The sequence below is a fragment of the Kogia breviceps genome, chromosome 6 (genome assembly GCF_026419965.1).
Source record: "Kogia breviceps isolate mKogBre1 chromosome 6, mKogBre1 haplotype 1, whole genome shotgun sequence".
NCBI classification, from domain to species: domain Eukaryota; kingdom Metazoa; phylum Chordata; class Mammalia; order Artiodactyla; family Physeteridae; genus Kogia; species Kogia breviceps.
Genome location: NC_081315.1, coordinates 62,947,056 through 62,973,818, shown reverse-complemented (window position 1 = coordinate 62,973,818; position 26,763 = coordinate 62,947,056). Strand labels below are relative to the sequence as shown.

General features: G+C 37.3%; 1 protein-coding gene across 1 annotated transcript in view; it reads right to left on the bottom strand.

Annotated features, from left to right (window-relative positions):
* Positions 1–9,583: 9,583 nt before the first annotated feature.
* The window catches only part of LOC131758164 (uncharacterized), a 32,382-nt gene continuing 15,202 nt past the window's right edge, over positions 9,584–26,763 (bottom strand). Inside the window, exons 6-7 of the mRNA XM_059066117.2 lie at positions 24,506–24,664; positions 9,584–9,631 (exon numbers count right to left, since the gene is read on the bottom strand). Coding sequence (XP_058922100.2) covers positions 9,584–9,631; positions 24,506–24,664 — 207 coding nt within the window. The remainder of the gene's footprint in view (positions 9,632–24,505; positions 24,665–26,763) is intronic.

Below are 26,763 nucleotides of genomic sequence, written 5' to 3'. Positions count from 1 at the left end.
TGTCAAAATGTTGTGCCCCGTGATTTTTAGATTTAATTAGAAAGGTGCAACTAAAGATGTACTCAGGTTTAATTCTTTGCCCCCAGCAGTTTAATGTTTTAATTTTAGGGGGTGATTTATTCCTACTTACGACTTTGTATAAAAGTTAAACTTGCACACAGAGTTAGGGAAAAACAGTTCTTAACCTTGATTTTTATACTATTTGTTTCCATATATTCGATGTCACATTTAAAGTGCTATTCCTAGATGCATTTCAGGTGTTATTTCTTGACCTAGATGAATATTTTTCTGTGTACTGGGCTGTAATTTACTTTCAGACTTGTACAGAATTGAAAAACTCCCCTTTTTACAAATCCATTTATCAGCTTCATGTTTTTCTTAGGTCTTCTGTATTTCAGTCTGAACTTCTTGCTCTTCAGAATTGTTGAATAACTTGAGTTGGGGCTTTGCCGTCATTCTGGGGCGTTCCCTTGTGCCTGTCAACTTAGGTTCTTTATTTCTGGAATCCCAGGGCTTTTTTATAGCCCATCTTCCTGCTTCTGAGGCCTTCCCATCTATAAAGGTCTAGTCCATCCTCATAACTGAATTACTAGTTTGGCTCAATAGAGAATTCAAGGTTTAGTGAAGAGATTTGATTTTTCATCATTCATGTGAAATGCTTAGGGTTTTACCACTATCATCAGTGTTCTCCAATTTCATGACTATCTTGGGTTTGTTTCATCCATTGTGCTGAGCTCTCAGTGGGTCCTGTCATTGTGTAAACATGCTCTTCAATCCTGGGAAATGTTACTGGAGCTGATCTTTCCTCATGTCCTTCACCACCCCTGTCTTTCCTCCAGAATTGTTTTTTGGGTGTGAGCCTTGCGCATATGGTTTTCCTATTTTCCATTGCAGGCTGTTATCCTTTGAGCGATTTTTACAACTTAATCTTTCAACTTCTTTTAAGGTTTTTGATTTCAGTCATCTAATATCTAAGACCTCTTCCTCCAACCTGTGTTGTAAGTAGTAACCTGTTACATGGGTGTGCATTATCTTTTATTCAAGTCTAAAGTTAACAATAACTTTCAGAGTTTGTTTCTTCCAAGATGCTTTTCTTTCCTGTTGCTTTGGCCTCTGCCTATAATCTTCCTCAAATGTTTGGTGATCCTTGTCTCATATTTAGTAGGAGTGCAGCATTTTTAAAGCAGCTTGGATGTTATAAATTTGTGGGGCTGAGGGATGGGTACTTGTCAACCATGGGGTTCACTACTGGGTGCTCGGGCTGTGTCATTTTATTGAGGAACCTCTTGATACATTTTTTTTTTTTCCTTCCTTGAGCTGATCAGGTTCATCAGAGAAGTCTTTTCCTACTCTGCTGCCTGGAGGGTAAAAAACCTGGCTGCCAGTGTTCTGAGATCCCAGTGAGGGGAGAAACCTGAGGGATCTGAACAAGTAAACTACTTGAACTCCTTTATTTTCATCATTGTATGCCTATTGAGTCCGAAGACCACCCTCTTAACCTGCTTCAGACAAGTTTCTGCCAGGATGGAAGAGTTCAGCTGTCCAGCAGTACAGAGGGGATCTGGAGGTTTAACTACTTGTCAAACAGACTTTCAACCAATCCTCTTTTAGTTCCTTTTACCTCTGTTTACAGAGACACCTGGGCTGCAGATTGCTAATAAGCCTTTGGGGGTTCTGTGGTACAATCTGAAATATCCTCACTGCTGACAGAATAGTCAGTTTTCTTGTCTCCTTAGTCAATTGCCATTTATTCAAAGGTTTGCAGCTTCCAAAATTTTGTAGTTGTTTCCTCTCCCATTTTCTTTTTGTTTTTTGGTTTGTTTGTTTGTTTTTTGGCTGCATGGCTTGTGGGATCTTAGTTCCCAGTCCAGGGATTGAACCTGTGCCCATGGCAATGAAAGTGCAGAGTCTAAAACCACTGGACTGCCAGGGAATTCCCTCTCCCATTTTCTTTAACCTTATATATTTTTAATGTTGCGCCCCCCACCACCACCTTTTAAGTAATGGGTTTTAGTAGGATTTCAGAAGAGACCAGAAGTGGTATTGTTTACTTTTAGCACCCTTTTTGTATGTGGTAATGACAGATTTGGGGAGACAAAATGTAAGTAGTTCAGTACCATTCTAAAATTTGGCCAGCAAAGTAGAAGTTTACAAGTAGTTTGCTAGTTTATTATAGAACAAATCTCATTTACCTATTGGACAGTGTTAGGAAGCTTTGATTTCAGTTCTCCCATCAGTTTTGTAGACCCTGTTAGAGCTACCAACCCCCCTTTCTAGGTCTGTTGTCCTAAGTCAAATTTTGATACCTTTTGGTTTACTAGATGTTTGCTACCAGGTGAGTGAGTTAATCTCTCTTCCTGGGGTTCTGGGTTTCCTCTTACTCCTTTTCTAACCTTCAAATATGTATTGTAAGGTTGCAGGTCTTATTACCACATTACTCTTTCCACATTGGGATGGCAATTGCTTCACTGTTCTTTGTTGTATACAAGTTAGAATATAGTGTGTGGACACCTGTCCAGGTGCCATTCATGCTGAGATAGTTTTGAAAGGTAGTCTCAATAACATTAGGATCTGATTATTAGGTCTATGTATTCTGTACTTTATGTGCTTTGTTTTACTGCTTGGGAAAGTTCTTTGAAGTTGTCTTGTACTTCAGGAGTACTTTATGTTTATGGCCTTGCGGTATTGGGAGTTTAAAACAGGTCTGATCCCGCTCTCCACCCAGTATTTGTGTTGGTCCTGAAATGTATAATGAGTTTATTTGGTTTGGAGTCAGATTAACTTGAAATGTACAAATCTAGATCCATGCATAATGGATGCACATCTAAATAAATAAATTTCTTTGGATGCAGTTTACTTAGTAGTGCAATTTATCAGTTTACTAATACTTAATTAAGGATGACCGCAGACTTCATGAAGACTGACTGTTACTATCTACTTTTGAAAAGTTGAGAAGAATGCATACTTTATCCTTTCTTCACTACTGGCTATAATTAGGAGTCTAGTCTGAAATTTTGCATGTGTAACATGATTCTAGTAAGATGCAGTTGTGTAAATTGGTGAGTTGGGATGTATATTGCTGTCACTTGCCTATAATCTGGAAAGTTGGGGGAGGGTTGATTATAATCTGGTTGGTATTTCAAAGAGACCTGCAGGCTATTTATATCAGAATCAGTATTGTTTGGAGGTGTTCCCTGGGATTCTGTATTTCGCACACACCAAGTGATCTTACCTACACTGAAGTTGTAAGGACTTGTTTTAAGATGGTTAGAGTTAAGCTTGCTGTTTCATAAGGATTTTTTGTTTTTCTGTTTTTACTTTTGTGTAAAGACAAATAAAGGTGCATGTTTCATAAAACTTATACCACTCAAGCATTTTAATCATGGACCCTAAGTCTAGCTTGAAAGAAAAAAAATACAGACTTAGCATTCTAATGAGTGTACAAGAGGACAACGAGCAGTAGTGTGTACCATGCTGGGGAAGGGAGGTGGTGGGGGTCGGTGGTTGGTATTAAACTCTTAGAGGTAGTATTGCCCGCATATTGCTCCCTTTGGTTTGTCACTGCATTCATTCATTCCATTATTATTAATTGATAATCAGCAACTGTTTGAAACTGACTTTTTCTGTTGTCTTGAGTTGGGCTAGTTATATATTGCCCTATTGTCCATAAGCATCTCTTAGATTCTCATGAAGGAGATAATTCCAACAGCTTCCCTTTATAAGTGGCTATAGTATAGTAGCTTTGGGTAAAGACTGCAGGATCCAAGGGAATATGTAATTTAGGAAGACAGCAGAGGGGTAACTGCTAAATGTTCATTTTCTCCAGTAAGCTCTGTAGAGGTGGATAATTTGGGGGGACAGAAAGGTGCTTAAAGGGCATGAAAAAAGGACTTTACAAAATTATTTTACTACTTAAAAAGGGTGAGATACTTTGTAGGAATGAAATCCTAAGTAAGAGCAAGGTGTTCCTTGTTTTCAGCAGTCCAAATCAGTTATTTTAGTTGTCATGGGAGGAATTCTTTAAAGTCTTCAGAGAAAGTACAGATAGGTCCTAATTAAACATTGATATTAGGGTTATCGGATTCTGTTTTGAGAAACTTACCTAAGTTGCTCGGTGTTGGGAAAGAGTTTATTTCAAGGTTAGTTGATACACATTTTATTTGTGTAGGCTATAATCTGTTTGTATTTTAGAACTTGAAAGCAAGGTTACTTTCCTAGCTTTTTGAAATTTTTTAAAATATTGGAGACACTTAACAGTTGTATTATGCCAGTACCTAAATGTGACATTTAACATGTCATGGAAAGCTAAGCTTTGAATAAATACTTGAGAAAAGGAATTACATAATTGCCCCTTTGTTGTATGGATGGCCTTGGGTTACACAGGGTTTTATCACATTTTTAGAGAACATTTGCCAATCTCACACTGATGAAGTGGAACCCTTTTAAAAGTAGAAATTGGAAGATGGCTATATAATTATTGCAGTGTAGTTAAGAGATTGGCTAAGGCAATAAAACTTGGAAATACTCAAATTTGTTGTAAATTGCTTCTACAATAATTGATAAAGCATGCTACAACTAATTAGTTATATGTATTAAGACCTATCAGCATGTCTCTTTAGAACCTGGTTGACTTGATTCTAAACCAACAATGTTTTCTGTACCATTTGACATTTTCAAGACATATTCTCCCTAAGCAGATTTTGTTAGAACCAAGTGTTTCCAGTTTTAGAAGCCTACTTCTAGAATCTTCAAGTGAAGTTTATAGTGGGCTTTAATGGGGTTTTGATTTGCACTAAACTCTCTTTTCCAAAAGATTATGTTTAAATTATAATGTAGTGCTTTTGGCTTTTGTCTTAAAATTAAACTCTTAACAGCAGTCATGGATTTTTTGCACTGTCTTTTTTTTTTTTAATTTAAGGTTTCCCCTCTTGGATGAATTTCTTGAAATAATGTAGGTCTTATTTGGGAAGGTACGGCAACTACTGTCATGTTTAAAATGACAATGTTAAATGACGGGATTCTTTTTAAAGTTAGTGATGCATAATTGGTTAAACTATTGCAGGTTGAGATTTTGATGGAAGAAAAAAGCAGTTTCCAGTTTTCTCCAGAATGTTCATGAGAAAGGATATCAAGAGTAGGAGTATTTTATATGGGGATGTTCAGTCTTTAGCCTCTACTGGGCTTGCTGTCAAATTGTAGTGAAACCACTAAAAGGGCTGGGGATGCATTTACTCTCTATGCAGATAAATTTTTCAAAAAATGGCAAATTGAATTAGATGTGTACAATAGCAATGTTAATCAAGGTACCCATACTCAACGTAAATACAGAAAAACCTAACAGTATCATTTCATTATTACGTTTCCTACGTTCCTTTGAGAACTCTAAGGAATGTGGGTCACTTAGTGCTGGCTTGCCAAGAGAGAGGTTCCCATCATGGTGGGTCATGGTGTGGTGCTGAGCAGGGGCTTCCCCTCAAATGACCTGTTTTCCTGTAAGCAGCTTGTGATTTGTCTAAAAATCAGGCCGGAATTAAATAATGCATTTTGTTTAGCTTCTGCGAAGACTATAATGAGATAACGAATTTTCAAAACAAGTTAAAATAATTCAGATTTATTAAAATGTGTGGGGCATTCTATTTTGTAGATATTTTTAAAATTCTTGTTTAATATGTTGAATGGAATAGGTATTTCAAGTGAATGGTTCAGAGGTCCCACTCTGTCATTTGCCCTGTGATGCTGGGCAAATAAAATCGAACTTCTCCAACAAGCATCAGTTTTTCCAACTAAAATTAGGTGTTCTTTAGGGATGGACATTAAATGATAGGTATGTGAAAAGTGCTTTGATAGTTGTTCTCAGCTTCGTACACTGAATGGGGTTAAACACATAACACTTTGAGGCGCCATCCCAACCTTAAGCAGAATCTTCAGGTTTGGAGCCCAGACAGCCTACACTGTCTTATTAGGATCCCCAGGTGATTCTGATGCTGAGCATTGAACACCAAAGCTTCATATTTATTGCTGTGATCATGTTTAAGAGCTATGGAAATCATGCATATGAAAACGTACCAAATGTTAATATCTGTCTGTATGTGCTAGGCAGTCCGAATACAAAAAAAGGCTTGAGGGGAGTAGACACACCTAGTTGCCCACCATGATGGGGATGAGTGCCCTTTTTGAAGCTTGCCTGGGTACCTGCAGGGACTCCCTACTTTTGCTTCTGTCACTCTTCTGGGCTTCTGTGCTCTGAGTCTTCAGGAGATTTCATGTGGAAGCTCTGATTTTGGTGAGTAATTTGGGAAAAGGAGATAAGCAGAAGGGAGGAGTCACAGTAGACTAAGGTCTGGATCACAGAATAGCTGTGATCCCCTTTATAGACACAGGAGATAAGGTCCAGTAAGCAGTTTTGTGGGAAAAGGAAGAAGAATATATGCGAGTTTTAGGATTTAATATTTGAGGTGTTTGCACGTTATCCAAGTGGATGTCTCCAGTAGAGAAAATGGTTTGGAATTCAGAAGGAAGGTTATTGCTGGAGAAGGCAATGCCGTGGGAGTGTAAAAAAGCACCTTGGAGAGTGTGGGAAATGAAGAGAACCGAAGGCTGAGCTCTGCTGCAGTCCATCTGAGTGAATGAATGAATGCACGACTGAACTCCGAAGGTCTAGTCCACTTTCTCTACCCACACAGCAAGCAGTGTCTTCATTTGTTCATCTTTTTTCCTCTTACTATGTTAGCCCAGTGGACTCTGGCAAGTGACTTAACTTGTGCTTGTTTTCTTATCTGTAAAATGGAAATAATAATAGTACCCACCTCAGGGTTAGGATTAAATAAAAATAAAGTACTTCAGCAGCTACTGGCATATCAGTGCTCAGTAGCTTAATACTGGACTGCCTTTACCTGTGGAGATAAATTTGATTTCTAATAAGGTCCAATTCACATCTCACTTACAAGCGTGCAAATGTTCCTCAGTGACTGGAGCCAGCGTTGATCATTATCTTTCTTGTATTTTTTCCCTGCCACACAATGCATCACTTAGTAGATGTTATTTTAACATGTTTATGATCTTTGTTGGTCTTGCCTCCTCAACTGGAATGTTAGCTTCCCTTAGGATCAGGACCATTTCTTATACTTCTATATACAGCCATTAATTTCTCAAACATCTGTTATATCTCTATCAATGTGGTAACTTCGAATAAATCCTAATGATTTAGGACTGTTTTGGTGCAGAGGAGGAACTCAACAATATTTGAATGCATAAATGAAAAATCTAAGATTGTCTTAATATTTGTTTCTTTCTACTCAGGTACATTCTGCTAGATGTTGCACAAATAGCAGGGAAACACTTTACTAAATGAGTGCTTTGCTTCTTCCTAGCAGCTTTCAACAGTTCATAAAAATAGAAGTCATCTGGAAAACTCTTAAAACTCTATTTAAGACCGCCTAGGAAAACAGGTATTACATGGGACGTGCTGCCTGGAACCAGGGTGATAGCCTGTGCTTTAAACACGCTGCAAGTGGAGGGAGGTTGCAAAGGCATTTTATTTATTTTTTAGGCTTCTGGGTCTTGGCATCCTAAAATGTAAAATTGGGGGTGGTGTGGTGGCTAGATTAGGTGTTAAATTTGATGTCTTCTAGCAATAAATATGCTAGTATTCACTGGCAATCAGGATACAAATACATTGTTTTGTACATAATTATAAATTACAGAATTGGAGGCAAGTTTTATAGGGCTACAAAAATAATGGCAGCAAAATGCATGACAATATCTCCTCTCACAATATTCCTTCAGATTCCTATCTCTACCCCCCCACCCCCCCACAAAACAACCTACTAACCTGGTCCAAAGCAAAATAGTACTGATGTGTGTTGTCAGGCCCCCAATTAATTTAAGGGGTCAGATAATATACTCTGAGTTAAACATGTGGGTTTCGTGGCTATATACCTCAGTCGGTACTTGAATCAGTAAATTCTCAGCTTTCTAGCTGTGTGATCTTGAACATGCCATTTAACTTCGCTATTTTCTCATATGCAAAATAAAGATAATAATATGAACTAACATTAACATAGCACGTGCCAGCCAATTTTATGTGCTTTACATTATACTAACTTAATAGTTTTTAACCTCTTCATGTCATTGTAAAATTTAATGAGACACCTCTCCCCCAAAGCACTTAGTACATATGTCAGACTATATTTCTTTTCCTGGGTGTAAATTACAGAAACTCCAAAAGTTTCTAACATTTAAAATGCTTTAAAAAATATTTTGTGGGGCTTGCCTGGTGGCGCAGTGGTTGAGAGTCCGCCTGCCGATGCAGGGGACGCGGGTTCGTGCCCCGGTCCGGGAGGATCCCACATGCCGCGGAGCGGCTGGGCCCGTGAGCGATGGCCGCTGAGCCTGCGCGTCCGGAGCCTGTGCTCTGCAACAGGAGAGGCCACAACAGTGAGAGGCCCGCGTACCGCAAAAAAAAAAAAAAAATTTTGTGAATGGAAAGGTGATGTTGTGCTGGAGGAATTGGGACCTATTTAAAATGCTGATATTTGATCATTATCAGAATTAAAATGAGTTCTCTAGTAGTCAGGAACCCCTGTTGTAATCTTTTTATTCTTCCCCATGGATCCCTCTGATTTTTATGATTTTTAAAACCTACTTTAGACCTCAACATCCCACTTAGGAAATAGATTTCATGAAACCTTGTAACATACTGCGAAGTGAAGTTGAACATTTTGGGTTTTAGAAATCTTAATGAGTCAAGGTTATTGGATGAAGTGTATCAGTTAAAAAGAAAGAAAAAAGCTGTTAGGGTGGTAAAATAGAAGACATGACCTGTGATTTATTAGAGAAATGATAAAGTTTCCTAATTTTTTAATCTTTACCCAAAGAAATGCCTAGTATAAAACACAATGGTTTGAATTTTCATTTCAAATGAAAGAATATGTAGAAGAGGTGAATGTGTATCTGGACTGTACTCATGTAAGGATTCTTATTTCTAAGGGAATTTTAAGGTCATTTCTGAGTAAGGAGTAAGATGATGGGGATTTAATCAATGCCATAAGTGCAATCATCTTTCCTATTAAGTAATAGTTAACACTTAAGTAGCATTTTCTATGTGGTAGACAACTCTATGCGATATTATTATTAGCTCCATTTTAAAGATGAGGAAACAGGGTCAAAGGTTAACCAACTTGTCCAAAGTCATCTATATGGTATGTGGCAGAGTGGAGAGTTGAAGCTTGGCAGTCTGATATCAGGGTATGTGCTTGTATATTAACAAAGAGAAGAGTAGTGGAGCAGTGGTTAAAAAAAAAAAATGGGTTTACATAAATGGGAGAGGTACAAAGACAAGAGTCAAGGAACACTAAAGGGACAAGGAAATACTTCCAACCCCCTTTTCCTCCATACCTCCTACCACTAGAGAAGGCTTTTGTAATTGTTGGTTGTAGAACTCTATAATTACATATAACAATTTATTGGTACCTGCTGGGGATGGGGAGAAGGGTCAAGATGGTATTACATTTGTACTTAAAAGAATGATGATGATTGAAAGGAGAATGGCCATGGTGATGACTATAATCTTTTTGAAGTGTTCCTACCATATCCTCCCAAGAATCTTTCTTGTGTTTTGGGATTCTTTGGCCTGAAATGAAAATAAACACAAATTTAATGTTTTCTTTCCATTTCTGGATTAATGTGCACACTGCAATACTTATTAGAACGAGTTAGAAGAACGGATTTAATTTGGATTTGACCAATCACAAAAAGTCTCAATACGTCTGAGCAGCTGTTATAAAATGATGCACCAAGATTCTTTATTGTGTTCAGCTATACTTTTATTGGCTTTATTAATTTTGGGAACTTGAATAAGTTACTAACTCTCTGAACTTCAGTTTCCTCATCTTTACATCATGATTTTACTTATTCCACTATCCCCTACAACCCTATTTAAAATTGCTACCGCATCTCCATTCCAGAAGCCTTCTTCCTCTTCAATACATTATTTTTCTCCAAAGTACTTATCCCTTATCTAACAATATGTACATTTTACTTATTTGTTGTTTGTTGAGAACATAAGTTCTATGAACGCAGGGATTTTTTTGTCTGTTTCATTCACTGCTATATTCCCAACAGCGAACAACATAGAGCCAGGTGTTCAATTATAATAGTATTTGTTGAAAAAATGAATGACTAAATCTATTAAATGAGGATGATAGTATCTGCCACATAGTAGCCCAGATTGTGAGGATTAACTGAGATAGTGAATATAGTATATTGAGACTGGATATAAGAATAAATTATGCCATTATTATAATTAATATTTTGATGAATAATGAGATGGATTTTGTTAAGTACGATACAGAAAGTTTCATATCTTAACCTAATTAACCTAAACAAAATAGCTCACTTTTATTAAATTTTATTAAGATTATTGAAAGAATCCAAGGAGCAGTGGAGAGAAATGAAACACGGTCACACGAAATTGTAAAATCCTTCCCCCCACCCCCTGAAGTAAGCTTTATTGTTTTCATTTGGTCTACTCCTTTTTATTTTTAAAATATATGTAACTGCTTTTCATATAGTCATGATACAAATACATTGCTTGATGCTTACATGGATTTCTGCTATCTGCCACCTGGATGAGTAAAACTCTAACATATTTCAGTTATCTTTCTTCATGCATCAGATCTGCTTTTTTACTCTCAGTATATAGGGTGATTTTCCAAGAACAAAATCAAGGTATGTACATGATTACAGTGCATGCTATAAATGGCGTGAGTCTTGGTATGCCACTCAGATGGCCTCGTGACTAGTGTATGACAAGTTATGGGAGCCCCAGGTTTATATATCCAAGATGCTGGTGGTTATTCTCAAGGATCTGGCGTATGGAAGCTAGTGACTACATACACTTTCCAAGATGTTATAATTTATGGAATGCTTAAAGTGCAGGTACTATAGGACATGCATTATATGTATTTTTGCATAATAATATGCAATACTTATAATAACCTTAGGTGAATATTCCTGTTTTATAGTGTTGAAGAAAATGAGGCTCAGAAAGGTTTAAGTTACTTGCCTCAGATTTAGAGTAAGTGGTGGAGCTGGAATTCAAATCTAGAATTGCATGACTCTACTGCCTCGTGTAGAAACAGTGAAGGTATAAATGGACTTTATATCTTTCTCTTAGATTATTGTCTTTTATTAATATAGTGTATATATATAGTTTGAAAAGTCAGAATTCTTAAGGCTTATGAGTAAAAACTGCATTTTCCTGCCCTGCTCCTTCTCAACCTGATCCTATTTTGCAGAGGTAATCACTTTCAGCTCTTTTTTGTGTGTTTTGTTAATTGCTGTATCTGTATTTCCTGGAACAGTGGTTCTCACCTGGGGATAATTTTGCCCTCCAGAGGACTTTTGGTGATATCAGGAGACATTTTTGACTGTCATGACTGCAGGGGTGCTACTGGGCATCTAATGGATAGAAGCCAGGAATACTGTTGAATATCCTACAACGCATAGGACAGTCCAGAGTGTGCCACGGTTGAGAAACCCTGACCTAGAACAGTGTCTGACATATAGTGGGTGCTCAGTAAATACTTGCTGAATGCACCTCATTTAGCTGTTTATTTTTTCCTGCTGTTTGTTTTCCTCTGTATTGCTAGAAACCATATATATATATATTTTTTTTCTTGACTTTTCCTGTTTCCAACTATAGAAAAGGGGATATAACTCCTACCATACCTCCAAACCCCCCTTCCCCAAACACACACCTTTCCTTTCTTTCTATTCTTTTTATTTAATTAAAGCTTTGTAACTATTCCCTGAGACATGGAGCATATTTGACTACATTGACTTTAATGTATAGCTTTTGGTTTCTCTAGAGCTAATAATAGGTAGTTAAAATGTTTTCATTTATTAGTTTTTAATCTACCAACCAGTAATTCATTCCCAAACTCTCCAAAGGAGCTGGAAAATATCTTTCCTTTGATGGCTCATCTGTTGGATCCTTCTGCTTTATCTTGAAGTTCCTCACAGAGCCTTTTGATCTACTCCAATGTGGTTTGTTTGGGGTCTAGGTTTGCTATACCTATAGCTTTAATCTTCAGATCTTTCTGCACCAGTATCCTGGGAATGCCCTTCTCTTGTGCAGGGCCTTTTGTTTTTTCAGTCTCATTTCATTCCCTTTCTTGATTTATTTCCTTCTGTTGGTGAAAAATTTCTGCTGAAAACTTCTTAGAAAAGGTGAGAGGGAGATATGTTTCTGAGAAGTTACATACCTAGAAATGTCTTTATTCTACCCTTGATAATTTGGGTATAGAAGTCTAGTGTGGAAATCATTTAACTTCAGGATTTTAAAAGCATTCCTTCATTTTTGTTTAGCACCCATATATTGCTTTTGCAAGATCTGTTATTCTAATTGCCAAGTCTTTGTTTATTCTCTCTAAAAACCTTCAGAATCTTCTCTTCCTTTTTAACGTTCTATAATTTCAAGATTACATGCCCTGCTATGATCCTCTTTTGTTTTTCATTGAATCTGTAAATTCATGTTATTCAGTTCTAGGATTTTTTTCTTGTATTAATCTGATTTTCTCCCCTCTGATTCCTTCATTTTCTTTTTCTGAAAATCCTGTTAATCATATCTCTTAGACTGATTCTGTCTTTTCTCTCTCTTTTTGCTCTGCTCTCTGAAAGAATATCTCAACTTCATATTGCAATCATTCTTTTTAATTTAAAAATTTTACTGTTTATTTATTATTTATTAGTATTTTATTTTTGGCTGCGTTGGGTCTTCGTTGCTGCACGTGGGCTTTCTCCAGTTGCAGCGAGCAGGGGCCACTCTTCGTTGCGGTGCGCGGGCCTCTCATTGCGGCAGCCTCTCCCGTTGCGGAGCACGGGCCTCAGGCACGCAGGCCTCAGCACTTGTGGCACGCAGGCCCAGCAGCCGCGGCACGTGGGCTCCAGAGTGCAGGCTCAGCGGCCATGGCCCACGGGCTTAGTTGCTCCACAGCACGTGGGATCTTCCCGGCCCAGGGCCCGAACCCGCATCCCCCGCATTGGCAGGCGGACTTGCAACCACTGTGCCACCAGGGAAGTCCCCTTTACTGTTGTTTTAACTTCCCAAGGATCTTTTTGTTCTATGAATAAGCTTTTATATAGTTTTCCATTCTTGTTTAAGGGTTGTATAATATTATCTTCTATTATTTCTCCCAAGACATTAGAGAGGTCTTTTTTTTTTTAAATAAATTTATTTATTTTTGGCTGCGTTGGGTCTTTGTTGCTGTCCGCGGGCTTTCTCTAGTTGTGGTGGGTGGGGGCTACTCTTTGTTGTGGTGGCTTCTCTTGTTGCGGAGCATGGGCTCTAGGCACACGGGCTCAGTAGTTGTGGCTCGCAGGCTCTAGAGCTCAGGCTCAGTAGTTGTGGCGCATGGGCTTAGTTGCTCCACGGCATGTGGGATCTTCCCGGACCAGCAGCTTTTACTGCTCTAATGAGGCTCGAACCCATGTCCCCTGCATTGGCAGGCAGATTCTTAACCACTGCATCACCAGGGAAGCCCTGTTTGCTTTTTTAAGTGAAGTATAATTTACAATATTGTGTTAGTTTCATGTGTACAACATAGTGATTCAGATATACATACATATGTATATGTGTGTATATATATATACATATATATTCCTTTTCAGATTCTTTTCTCTTATAGGTTATTACAAAATATTGAGTATAGTTCCCTGTGCTATACAGTAGGTCCTTATTGGTTATCTATTTTATACATAGTAGTGTGTTTGTGTTAATCCCAAACTTCTAATTTATCCTTCCCCTCAGAGGTATTTTTTTTTAATGAAGCTTTCTTTTGCTTCTGCATTATCTGTTTTATCTGAGTTCCTTTTTTCTGTTTACTTTGATTTTTTTTTTATTATAGAGATTTTTCTCAAGTATCTCATGATCTAAAATGATGATTGGGAACTCCATATGAGTGAGTGAGGGCTACCATTTGGTGGGCTTCACTATAGGATCTGGTATGAACCTGACTGTTTCACTGGGCGAATGCCTCAATATCTGTAGGTCAGTATCTGTAGGTCTTTTTTCCTTGGCCTCTTGAGTTTTCTTAGGGAGGAATCCTCTAATCTCCTGCCTGGGTGAAGCTGACTGGGAGAGAGGTTGGGGAATGGTCACCCTATTCAGGATGCAGATTTTTACTTAGTCCACCTAATTTTAATATGATGGTCACTCTGGCCTTAACTGCACCTGGTAAATGAGTTTAGAATCTCTTAGGTCTGTTGTCTTTAGATAATACAATTTATTATCCTTTGTCAGGGGTAAGGAGAGGAAACTGGCTGTAAAAAGTCGGGAAGGGGCTCTACAGGTAAAATGTTCCTTTTAAAGACTTTATACCCAATCTCTTCTTTCTAGACCCATACTGCTTTTAGAAGTACTGTGTGTCTCCTTTTAGAAGTACGATGTGTGTCCAATTTCTGATCCTTTCCAAGGTTCTATGCCCTGGATCATTTGGCATCTTAATATCTTCTGCTATAAGCTTGTTTTTCGAGCTTTTATTGCTCTAATGAGGCTACTAAGTACTCAGAACCCATTTTCCTAGCTTCCAAAATTTTGAAATTTCTTTTCTCTTGTTCTTTTTCTAAAAAGTCCTAGTGGTTTATACATTAAAATCTCTAATTGTTGTTATACCTATCATTTTATTGGAGTTTTGAGAGGATACCAAAATAAATGTATACGTTTAATCTTCAAGTTAAAATCCATGACCCATATTTATCTGTAGGCAGACTGACAGAAGCTTATTGGCCTACTTTTTGTTAAAAAGCCAAATCTGCTTTTTAAGAATAGTTGGGTCTTTTACAAAAAGATCAAGAGAGAGAGAAAATTAATTTAGCTAGGCAAAAATAGAGGGTTTAGTGAGAATGATTATGTGATATCTGTGTGAAAATAATCTGAGAACAATTGTAAAATATTTCAGTCAAATTTCATTTTTTTTTTTTTTTTTTTTTTTTGGCTGTACTGCGCATGGCATGTGGGATCTTAGTTTCCCGACCAGGAGTCAAACTGGCAGCCCCTGCAGTGGAAGTGGGGAGTCTTAACCACTGAACCACCAGGGAAGTCCCGAATTTAATCTTTTATTGAGCTGCTTCTACTCAACTGGCTTCAAAGAGGAAGTCATTTTTTCCCATGTAATCATGAAAATACAATGTATACATAAAAGTGGGATTTGTTTGGAAGGAAAGGCAGTAAAGTGAAAAAAAAACTCTTAATTTTTTTGCTATAACTTTCTGGGCTTTAGATGTTGCCTCTTTTCTGATAAGAAAGAAACATGATATAACCTAATAAAAAAGTAATAGATCCAGTGATATAGTGGATTATGTAACCCTATAACACTGCCACTATTACTACTCAGAAATGCTAGAAAAATATAAGAAGCAAGCTTTTAAATGCATAACTGATCTTGGAAGAAAGTAAGAGTAAGGCCAAGTGCAGGAACCTAAGAAAGCAGTGAAAAGTTGCACTGATGGTGCAGCTCCTCTGGATTTGGGAAGGTGATGATGTTGGCCTTTGCCATGCAGGCAGGGCTTAGGATTTAGTGCTCACAGCGGGCTAACCCTTGGACTCACGTGAGGAAAGCAATGAAACTACTCAATTTCCATCCTTCCTGTTAACTAGGCTCAAAGCTTTGGAGTCTTCCTTGACTCTCTCTCACCTCATGGCCAATCTGTCAGCAACTCTAATTCGCTCCACCTTCAGAATATATCCAGAATCCAACCACTTCTCATCACCTATATTGCAGTCAATATTCATTTAGTGTTACCTACACCTTTACCACGATCTATAGTTCCTTTACAATTTCCTTTAGTGATAAACTTCCAGATGTGATAAAGACAGCCAGCTATCCACTGAAGACTTTGAGTTCCCCTTCCATAATGTAGAGTTGTTGCTGGCAAGAGACTGTCCAATCACAGACCACATTTCTCAGGCCCTTCACCCCACCCCTTGCTGTGTCCCCTCTCTACCCCATGTACCTATGCAAAGCTATAAGACTAATTCCTACCAATAGATTGTGAGTAGAAATGATGGGTGTCACTTTTGGGCTGAACTGGCTCAAAGCAAATGTGCTTCTTCCACTCCCTGTTAAACCAGCTACCACCTGAAATTGAAAGATTCTGAGGGGCCAAAGGCAATGACAGAGTCACAAAATGGAAAAAACTTGGGTTTCTGGATTACCCTGTGGAAGTTTGCTCACTGAAAGCCTGCCTTATACTGTTATACAACCGAGACATTAACCTCTGTCGAGTTAAAACACTGAAAACTTGAGGCATGTTGGTACAGCTAATGTTTCTCTAATAGTGAAATTGTAGTAGGATGAGATGTTGTTATTATCAGTACAGAACTCTAAAACATGTAGCACTGGCTTAGCCATCAGGTGGTAGGCACAGAAGAAACTGATATTAGAGTCTGGAAAGATAAAGACCAATGCTCTGCAGGGTAAAATATTTGCTATAAAACTATTGCCTGTGATAATTTGGAAGGCAGACAAAATACTACTGAGTCTGTCCTTTTAGAAGAAAAGATTGGAAAATAGAAAGGTAGTAGTGTGAATTCTTGTGACTGGCTACATTTAGCAAGGCAACAACTGGCTGGTTTGCAAGAAGAAATGAAAAGGAATAGAGAGACTGCAGAAATGTGGAACATTGGAAGATTGGATAAGCTGATGGTTTTTGGGCCCAAATAATAAGACATTAGATTGACAAGGCCTTTTAATGACAGATGCCCATTAAGTTTCTACCCTTCCTCAATTACAAAACCCCCCTAAACCTATTTAAAATGGGCAAATGACCTGAAATGCACATCAAAGTAAGATACCACTTCACACCCAGTAGGATGGCTATAATAAAAAAAAAGAGAAGAAGAAGGAAAAATAACAAGTGTTGAAGAGGATGTGGAGAAATTGGAACCCTCTTACATTACTGGTGGGAAGGTAAAATGGTTCAACCACTGTGGAAAATAGTTTGGAAATTCCTCAAAAAGTTAAAATAGAATTACCATATAATCCAGCAATTCCATTTCTATGTACATACATAAAAGAGCTGAAAACAACTATTCAAACAAAAACTTGTACACAAATGTTCATAGCATTATTCACAGTAGCCAAAAGGCAGAAACAACACATGTCCATCAGTTGATGAATGGATAAACAAATTGTGGTAAATCCATACAATGGAATATTATTCAGCCAAAAAGGAATGAAGTACTGACATATGCTACAACATGGATGACCCTCAAAAACATCATGCTAAATGAAAGAAGCTAGACACAAAAGACAACAGATTGTATAATTCCATTTATATGAAATACTCAGAATTGGTAAATCCATAGAGACAGAAAGTAGATTATTGGTTGTTAGGGGCTGGGGAGTAATTGCTTAATGGGCACGAAGTTTATTTTGGGGGTGATAAAATGTTTTGGAACTAGATGGAGGTGGTGGGTACACAACTGTGAATGTACCAATTGCCACTGAACTGTATACTTTAAAATGTTAATTTTTTGTTATGTGAATTTTACCTCAATTACAAAAAGATTGTAACCTGCATTAGAGATCAGATTAAGGGTATAAGCTTCCTATCCAACCAAGCCTAATGGCCTCAAGATAGTTGCCTTTAACTTGAGAGGGAGGCATGAGCAAGGAAGCAAAGAAAATACATATTGGAAAGGTTAAAAAAAATCCAGTCGTTTTTCATATATGATGGAATTTCTATGTAGAAAATGCAAATAAATCCACAAACAATATTACCATAAAGGAGTTCAGCAAGACTTGGGATACAAAATCAGTATGCAAAAATTGACTGTGTTTCTATTAACCAAAATTGTTTTGAAAATGTAGTTTAAAAAATATCATATACAATAGCAACAAAAAAGTAAGATATCAAGAAATAAATATCAGAAAAATTGTACAAGACCCTTAGGGGGAAAATTATAAAACTCTACTGAAAGATTTTGAAAGAGACTTAGAAAAATGAAGAGACATAGCATGTTCAGAGAAGGGAAAACAGTATTTTAAAGGTGTCAGTTCTCCCCATATTAATGTAATTCCAACTAATATCCCAACAATTTGTGTGTGTGTGTGTGTGTGTGTGTGTGTGTAACTTGAGATGTAGAATCTAAAATTCCCCGAAAGAGAAAGAAGCAAGCCTTGCCAACATAATTTCCAAAAAAGAGAAAGTAGACGAACTTGCCCTATAAGGTATTAAGACTTCTCATAAAACCACAGTAACTAAAATGTGTAGTACGGGCCCAAGGAAATAGAAATAGATCAGAAGAACATAATACAGATGAATCAAAAGAATGAAAATTGTTTACATATGAAAACATTACATGTGGCAAGGTTGGCATTACAAACCAAATGGGAAAGGCTGAGCTATTTACTAAATGGTCGTTTGGGCAACTGGCTATTTATACAGAAAATCATAAAATTTTATTCCTACCTCATATTTTATGCAAAAATAAAATTCCAGATGTTTTAAAGATTCATGTTTAGGAAGCAGAAATAAAAACTTTTAGGAGACAATATAAGAGTATCTTTATAACCTGGGGAAAGGAAGGCGTTCTTAAGACACAGAAAGCATAAAGGGCAAGACTGATACATTTGCCTACATGAAAGTTAAAGACGTCTGTCCTGATAAATGGATAAAGAAGTGGTACATATATACAATGGAATACTACTCAGCCATAAAAAATGAAATAATGCCATCTGCAGCAGCATGGATGCAGCAAGAGATTATTATACTAAGTATGTCAGAAAGAGGAAGACAAATACCATAGGATGTCATTATATATGGAATCTAAAATATGACACAAATGAACCTATCTATGAAACAGAAACAGACTTACGGGCATAGAGAAAAGACCGGTGGTTGTCAAGGGGGAGGGGGTTGGGAAGGGATGGATTGGAGGATGGGGTTAGCAGATGTAAACTTTTATATATAGAATGGATAAACAGCAAGGTCCTACTGTACAGCACAGAGAACTACATTCAATATCCTATGATAAACCATAATGGAAAAGAATATAAAAAAAGAATGTATATATATTGTTATATATGTATAACTGAATCACTTTGCTGTATAGCAGAAATTAACACAACAGTGTAAATCAACTACACTTCAATAAAAAAAATAGTAAAGAGAAAAGACTTCTGTCCTAAAAAAGACACTATACACAAAGTTAAAATCAAGCCACATACTGGGAGAACATATTTACACTTTCTACAACTAAGTATTAGGATGAAGAATTATATACTCATTCATTATTCTAATAGTTATAAAATTAGTATTTTATATATATACTAAATTATTAAAAAAGATAAGCACCCCATTAGCAAAATGGGCAAAGGATATCAACAGGCCACTCACAGAAGAAACTCTAATGGTTAATAAACCAAAATTGCTCTCTGTCATCCCAAATTAGGGAAATGCAAATCAAGACAATAGTTACTTTCTTTCCCCTACCATATTGTTAAAAGTTATAATCTAATAATCTCAGGTTTTGGAAAGACAGTATGGAGTGATGGGGCGTCTCATACAGAGCCGATGGGAGTATAAACTAGCACAACACCTTGGAAAGCAATTTTGAAACATTTGGCTAATTCAAAGGTGCACATATTTTAACATCCAGCAATTCCATTTCTATGAATATATTATAGAACGGTGGGTCAAAAATGGGATGTAGCATCCCAGGGGGTTGTAAAAAATGACCCGCTGGAGAGCAAGAAAATAATATTAGAGCCATATCTATTTGTTCATTTTAATCTAAAAAACAAGAAGGAAATGAAAATATTTAAAATTTAACATGGATAGGCACTGACATCTTCCCTAGGTATGATGTAAAATGGTAAATCATGAAAGTTAAGATGTTTTGAGGGTAGAGGGGAAATTCCACAGTGATGCAGAGTTGGCCACTGCAGACCCCTTTGTCCACTCTCTTGTAGTGTATTGCAATACCTACAATTTATATGTGTAAGTGAATTATGGGTAACACATGGGTAATATTATTTAGTTTTAACTAAGCTAAAGTTAGACATGTGGCTTAATTATACTAACAAGGCAAAGATAAACAACAAGAAAATGACAAAGAGGACATATCTCTGCTTCTAGTTTGAACACTCTACCTGCCATATTTAGAGACTTAAAAAATAGTCATTTGTAATCAAATCTGACTTTTAATCACACTATCATTAAAATACATTATTAAAATTTTTCTTAGACAGTTTTAATTTTCCTAAGAAAAATTATTTGATATTTTATTTCATCTTTGTCTCATTCTTTTAATTTCTATTAGTATGTCTTAATATATAACATTACTATAGAAGAATATATATAATTTATATATATTTAAATGCATTCTCAAGAATATTTTATGAATAAGTATGCATGATCAAAAAACTATAGACCATTGTCTTAGAAATATTTTGTAAATGTGTACTAAAGGACATGTACAAGGGTGTTCAGTTCAGTGTTGTTCATAATAAAGAAGTTGAAATCTACATTAATATTTATTAAAAGGGGAAAGGATAAGTATTTCTGTATTTCTTAAAATAGTAATGATATGCTGTCAGAAGCTAAATTGATAAATTAGAGATGATATGCTGTCAGAAGCTAAATTGATAAATTAGAGCTAAGTCTATCAAAATGAATACATTTCAAAAACTTAATGTTGAACTAAAAACTCAGGTTGCAGAAGGACAGGTTCATTATAATGTCATAAATACAAAGTTTAAAAATGCAAACTGGGCTTCCCTGGTGGCGCAGTGGTTGAGAGTCCGCCTGCCGATGCAGGGGACACGGGTTCGTGCCCCAGTCCGGGAAGATCCCACATGTCCCGGAGCGGCTGGGCCCGTGAGCCATGGCCGCTGGGCCTGCGCGTCCGGAGCCTGTGCTCCACAACGGGAGAGGCCACAACAGTGAGAGGCCCGCGTACCGAAAAAAAAAAAAAAAATTAAAACCAATACTACAGATACATATATAGCTACACATATATAGCAGAGGAATCAAAACATGCATACAAATGATTCAAATCAAATTCACGATTGTGGTTCTTCTGGTGAGGGAGTGGAATGGATTTGGGAAAGGTACACAGGGGACTTTAATTATATGTATAATTTTATTTCTTTAAGAAACGAAGGCCCAAACCAAATGTGGCAAAATATTAAGTCCAGATAAAGCTGGCTGATGATTAGAAGGGTATTAGATATATTATTCTCAAAACTTTTTCATAGGGACTTCCCCGGTGGTCCAGTGGTTTAGAATCCGTCTTGCAATGCACAGGACGCTGGTTCAATCCCTGGTCTGGGAACTAAGATCCCACATGCTGCAGGGCAACTAAGCCTGCGCCACAGTTACTGAGCCTGCTCGCTCTGGAGCCCGCGCGCCACAACTAGAGAAAGGCCTGTGCACTGCAACAAAGAGCCTGCAAGCCACAACAAAAGATCCCGTGTGCACAACTAAGACCCAAGGCAGCCAATAAATAAATAAATATTTTTGGGCCTCCCTGGTGGCGCAGTGGTTGGGAGTCCGCCTGCCGATGCAGGGGACACGGGTTCGTGCCCCGGTCTGGGAGGATCCCACATGCCGCGGAGCGGCTGGGCCCATGGGCCATGGCCGCTGAGCCTGCGCGTCCGGAGCCTGTGCTCCGCAACGGGAGAGGCCACAACAGTGAGAGGCCCGCGTACCGCAAAAAAAAAAAAATAAATAAAAATAAAATAAATATTTTTAAAAACCCTTTTTCATATACTTGAAATAAATGTTGAATGAGGTAATATTGATTGTGGAATTTTCTGACTAATTTCAAAATGCGTTGTAAAAATGTAGATACTATCAGTTATCCACTGTTTGGCTGTTATTTGGCTGTTATGCTTTATCCGTCTATTATGACACTTAACACATACTTTATATTGCAGTTAGGTTTATACAAGTATGTCTCCTGCAGTAGATTAAACTGTGGCAAGTATCTTATTCCATTCTTTTATCCCTGAAGATGACAAGCATAATATCCTGTATACAAGAGGCCCCCAAAGAATGTTTATTAATGAACAATGAATGAATCTAAATGGCTTGGACAGTTTTATCTGAACTTTTGTGTTATAACTCTCATAAAGACAACAGCTGCAATGCTAGACAATGATTTACTTTATTAATTCTTCTTTGTAGATTATATAAACTGATGTGACATCTTTTTCCTGCTATAAAAACAATGTAGAGGATTGCTTTGTTTAAGTAAGTAGTATTTAATTTAACTAACATTGAGTGCTTGTTTGCTGGGGTTGTGGCTATCATATTCATCCTTATTACTCTTAGTGCCTATTATAGAGCCTGGTGGACAGTAGATCTTCAAAAGATATTTGTTTAATTGATCAATAAATACAAGGTGCAGGGATGGCATAGATGAGAGAGGCATAAACTCAGCCTGGGCAATGGATGAGGAGATGATTCTTGAGTTGGGTTTTGATGGATGAGTAGAAGTTTTCCAGGGGAAGGAAAAAGAGGGAACAGTATGCATAAAGGTGTGAAATAATGCAACAGGTATTTTGGAGAATGACAAATAGTCTGATATTTTTTGAGATTTATAAACTACAAGACATGACCTCTGGGTGATATGACTGGCAATATAGTCAGAAGAAAGCTCATTAAGTTAGGGAGGTTGGACTCTACCCTGCTTGGACAAAGGGGCACCACTAGAGGGTTTTAAAAAGGCTATCGATAACGCTCATCCTTGCATTTTAAAAGAATACTCTAGTGTCGGTGTGGAGGATGACTGGAGCAAAGTAGAACCCAAAATAGGGAGAACAATTAAATCTGGGAATTACCATAGTCAGACAAGAGATAATTGATCTTGGAGTGAGACAGTGAGTGGCATTGGGATGGGCAGAAGGTGTGTTTAAAAGAGATTTAGCGGGCTTCCCTGGTGGCGCAGTGGTTGCGAGTCTGCCTGCTGATTGCAGGGGACGCGGGTTTGTGCCCCGGTCCGGGAGGATCCCACGTGCCGGGGAGTGACTGGGCCCATGAGTCATGGCCGCTGAACCTGCGCGTCCGGAGCAATAAAAGAGATTTAGCTATCTATGGAATACTACTTAGCAATGATAAGGTATAACATATTAACACACAACAACATGAATATAAAAAAATTATATTAAGTAAAAGAAGTCAAACACAAAAGACTGTATTGTATGATTCTATTCATATGATGTTGTAGAAAAGACAACACTATAGTGCCAGAAAGCAGATTAGTGGTTGGTTGGGGTCAGGGTTGGGGAAGAGTCAACGACAAAGGAGGGCAGATTTTAGGATGGAAGAGCTAGTCCACAACTTGATTGTGGCCACACAATTGTACACAATTACCACAATTTGTCAAACTCCACACTTAAACTGGGTGAATATATGTGAATAATACCTTGGTAAATTGTTTTGAAAGGTGAAAAAAATGAGGCTTAGAACAAAAAAGATTTAGGAGGTTGAATCAATAGAACTTTATGAGTAAAAAGTAGTGTGTATACTTTGCTTTATATGGTGGCTGTGTTTCTAGAAAAGATCTGTAAAAATAAAATTTAAAATGCTCAAAGCGGGGGAATTCCCTGGCAGTCCAGTGGTTAGGACTCTGAGCTTCCACTGCAGGAGGCACAGGTTCCATCCCTGGTTGGGGAACTAAGATCCCACAAGTCGCGAGATGCGGCCAAAAAAAATGCTCAAAAAGAACTATTGAACACTTGGTGATTGTTTTAAAACTATTCTCTAATAGAGAATTTCAGACACATACAAAAGTTGACAGGATGGTATAATGAACCCCTGTATACTCAGCATCCAGATTTAACCATTGTCAATTTATGGCCAATTTTGTTTAATTTATACACCATTCTACTCCCCCACTCAAACTATTTTGAAGCAAATCTCAGATGTAACATAATTTCATTCGTAAACATTTTAGTATGTACCTCTAATAAGTAATGACTCTTTTAAAAACATAACCACAATGCCATTATCACACCTAAAAATTAATTCTATTCCTTAACCTCATCTAATATTCAGCTAGAGTTCAAATATCTATTTGTCTCATGAAGTTGTACATTTTCATTTTTATAGTTTGTTTGAATCAAAATCCAAATAAGGACCACACATTGCAATTGATATACCTTCTAAGTCCTTTTATCGGTAAGTTTCCCTCTCCTTTTTTTTCCCTTGCAATTTATTTGTTGACTAACCTATGTGTTTCTTAATGTAAGAAACCCTTCTGTTACACAAATAACCACGTTCTACTTTAACGGGCTTTAAAATTTGCATTGTTTTATAATTATTCCTTTAATATTTTAGTTGCATTTCAATAATTTTTGATAAAGCCATAGTTTGGTGACATAGGATTATCTCACCAAGTGTCCCAGTATATTTTTGCTTTTGGCAGTTTGTCTCAAGGGCAATGATCCTATGACTTAGAGCACTGTTTGGGTATTAAGACAGCCGTGTAACACACAGTTGTTTGCAGATCATCTGTTCTATCAGTGAAGATATTCAATCTTTCTTCTCTTTCCAAAATTTTATCGATATTTTGGGTCATAACATTTTTTACATCAGTTACTTGACTCTTCAGTGCGGATATCGAGCTGTCCTCTTGATTTTTATTGTATTTCATCTATATAGAAGTGAAATATAATATACATTTTATTTTCTATAAATGAAATCTATTGTAATATATTGTACAAATTAGAACAAAGGTGTCAAAGGCACATCTCACTTGTATTTCAGCATAAGGAATCAACTAAGCCTCAAACTGTCCTACCTTAATCATGCAGAAAAAATGAGGGGTGGCAGGAGAGGGAATATATCAATGTATTCAATCAGCAGTGGATTTTTAAAGAATTTAAATTGTATATTTATTTGAATAGACTTTTTAAAAGAGCAGTTTTAGGTTCATGGTAAAATTTAGTGGAAATTACAGAGTTCCTGCATGCTCCTTAACCCCCATACATGCACGGCTGCCCTCACTATCAACATCCTGCGCTTGAGTGGTCCATTTGTCACAATGGATGACCCTATGTTGATGCATCATTATCATCCAAAGTCCATAGTTTCCATTAGGGTTTACTGTTAATATTGTACATTCAGTGGATTTTGACAAATGTCTAATGACATGTTTTCATCATTACAGTATCATACAGAACAGTTTCACTGCCCTTAAAATCCTCTGTGCTCCACCTATTCATACTTCCTTTTCCCCTAAGCCCTAGCAAAAACTAGTCTTTTTACTGTCTCCATAGTTTTGTCTTTTCCAGAATACCATATAGTTAGAGTCATACAGTATGCAGTGTTTTCATATTGGCTTCTTTCACTTAGCAATATGCATTTAAGTTTCCTCCATGTCTGTTCATGGTTTAATAGCTCATTTCTTTTTAGTGCTGAATAATAGTCCATTGTTTGGCTGTACTGTAGTTTATTTATCCATTCACCTATGGAAAGACATCTTGATTGCTGCCATGTCTTTGCAATTATGGATAAAGCTGCTATAATATCCATATACAGGTTTTTGTGTGGATATAATTTTCAACTCCTTTGGGTAAATACCGAGGAGCACTATTGCTGGATCATATGGTAAGAGTTATGTTAGTTTTGTAAGTAACTGCCAAATTGTCTTCCAAAGTGACTATACCATTTTGCATTCCCATCAGCAGTGAATCAGAGTTCCTATTGCTCCATGTACTTGTCAGCATTTGGTGTTGTCAGTGTTTTGAATTTTGGCCATTCTAATAGGTGTGTTAGGGGTATTTCATTGTTGCTATAATTTGCAATTCCCTAATGACATACGATGTTGAGCCTTTTCATATGCTTATTTGCCATCTGTATATCTTCTTTGGTGAGGTATCTATTCAAATATTTGGCCCATTTAAAAAATTGGATTGTTTGTTTTCTTATCGTTGAGTTTTAAGAGTACTTTGTATATTTTGGGTTACAGTCCTTTATCAGATTTGCCTTTTGCAAATATTTTCTCCCAGTCTACGGCTTGTCTTCTCATTCTCATGATAGCTTCTTGATCCAGTTTGACAATCTCTTTTAATTGGTGTATTTAGACCATTAACTTTTTAATTTTATTTTAATTTATTAATTTATTTATTTTTGGCTGAGTTGGGTCTTCGTTGCTGCATGCGGGCTTCCTCTAGTTGCAGTGAGCAGGGGCTACTCTTCATTGCAGTGCGCGGGCTGCTCATTGCGGTGCCTTCTCTTTGTTGCAGAGCACGGGCTCTAGGTGCATGGACTTCAGTAGCTGCAGTGTGTGGGCTCAGTAGTTGTGGCTCGTGGGTCCTAGAGCACAGGCTCAGTAGTTGTGGCACATGGCCTTAGTTGCTCCACGGCATGTGGGATCCTCCTGGACCAGGGCTTGAACCCATGTCCCCTGAATTGGCAGGCAGATTCTTAACCAGTGCACCACCAGGGAAGTCCTAGGCCATTAACTTTTTAAGTGATTATTGATATAGCTGGATTAATATCTACCATATTTGTTACCATTTTCTATTAATTACTCTTGTTCTTTGTTGCTATTTTTGTCTTCCACTCGATCCATATTAAAAATGACCTCTACATCTGGAGAAAACTGTAATTTGAAAAGACACATGCACCCCAATGTTTACTGCAGCACTATTTACAATAGCCAAGACATGGAAGCAACCTAAATGTCCATCGACAGAGGAATGGATAAAGAAGATGTGGTATATATACACAATGGAATATTACTCAGCC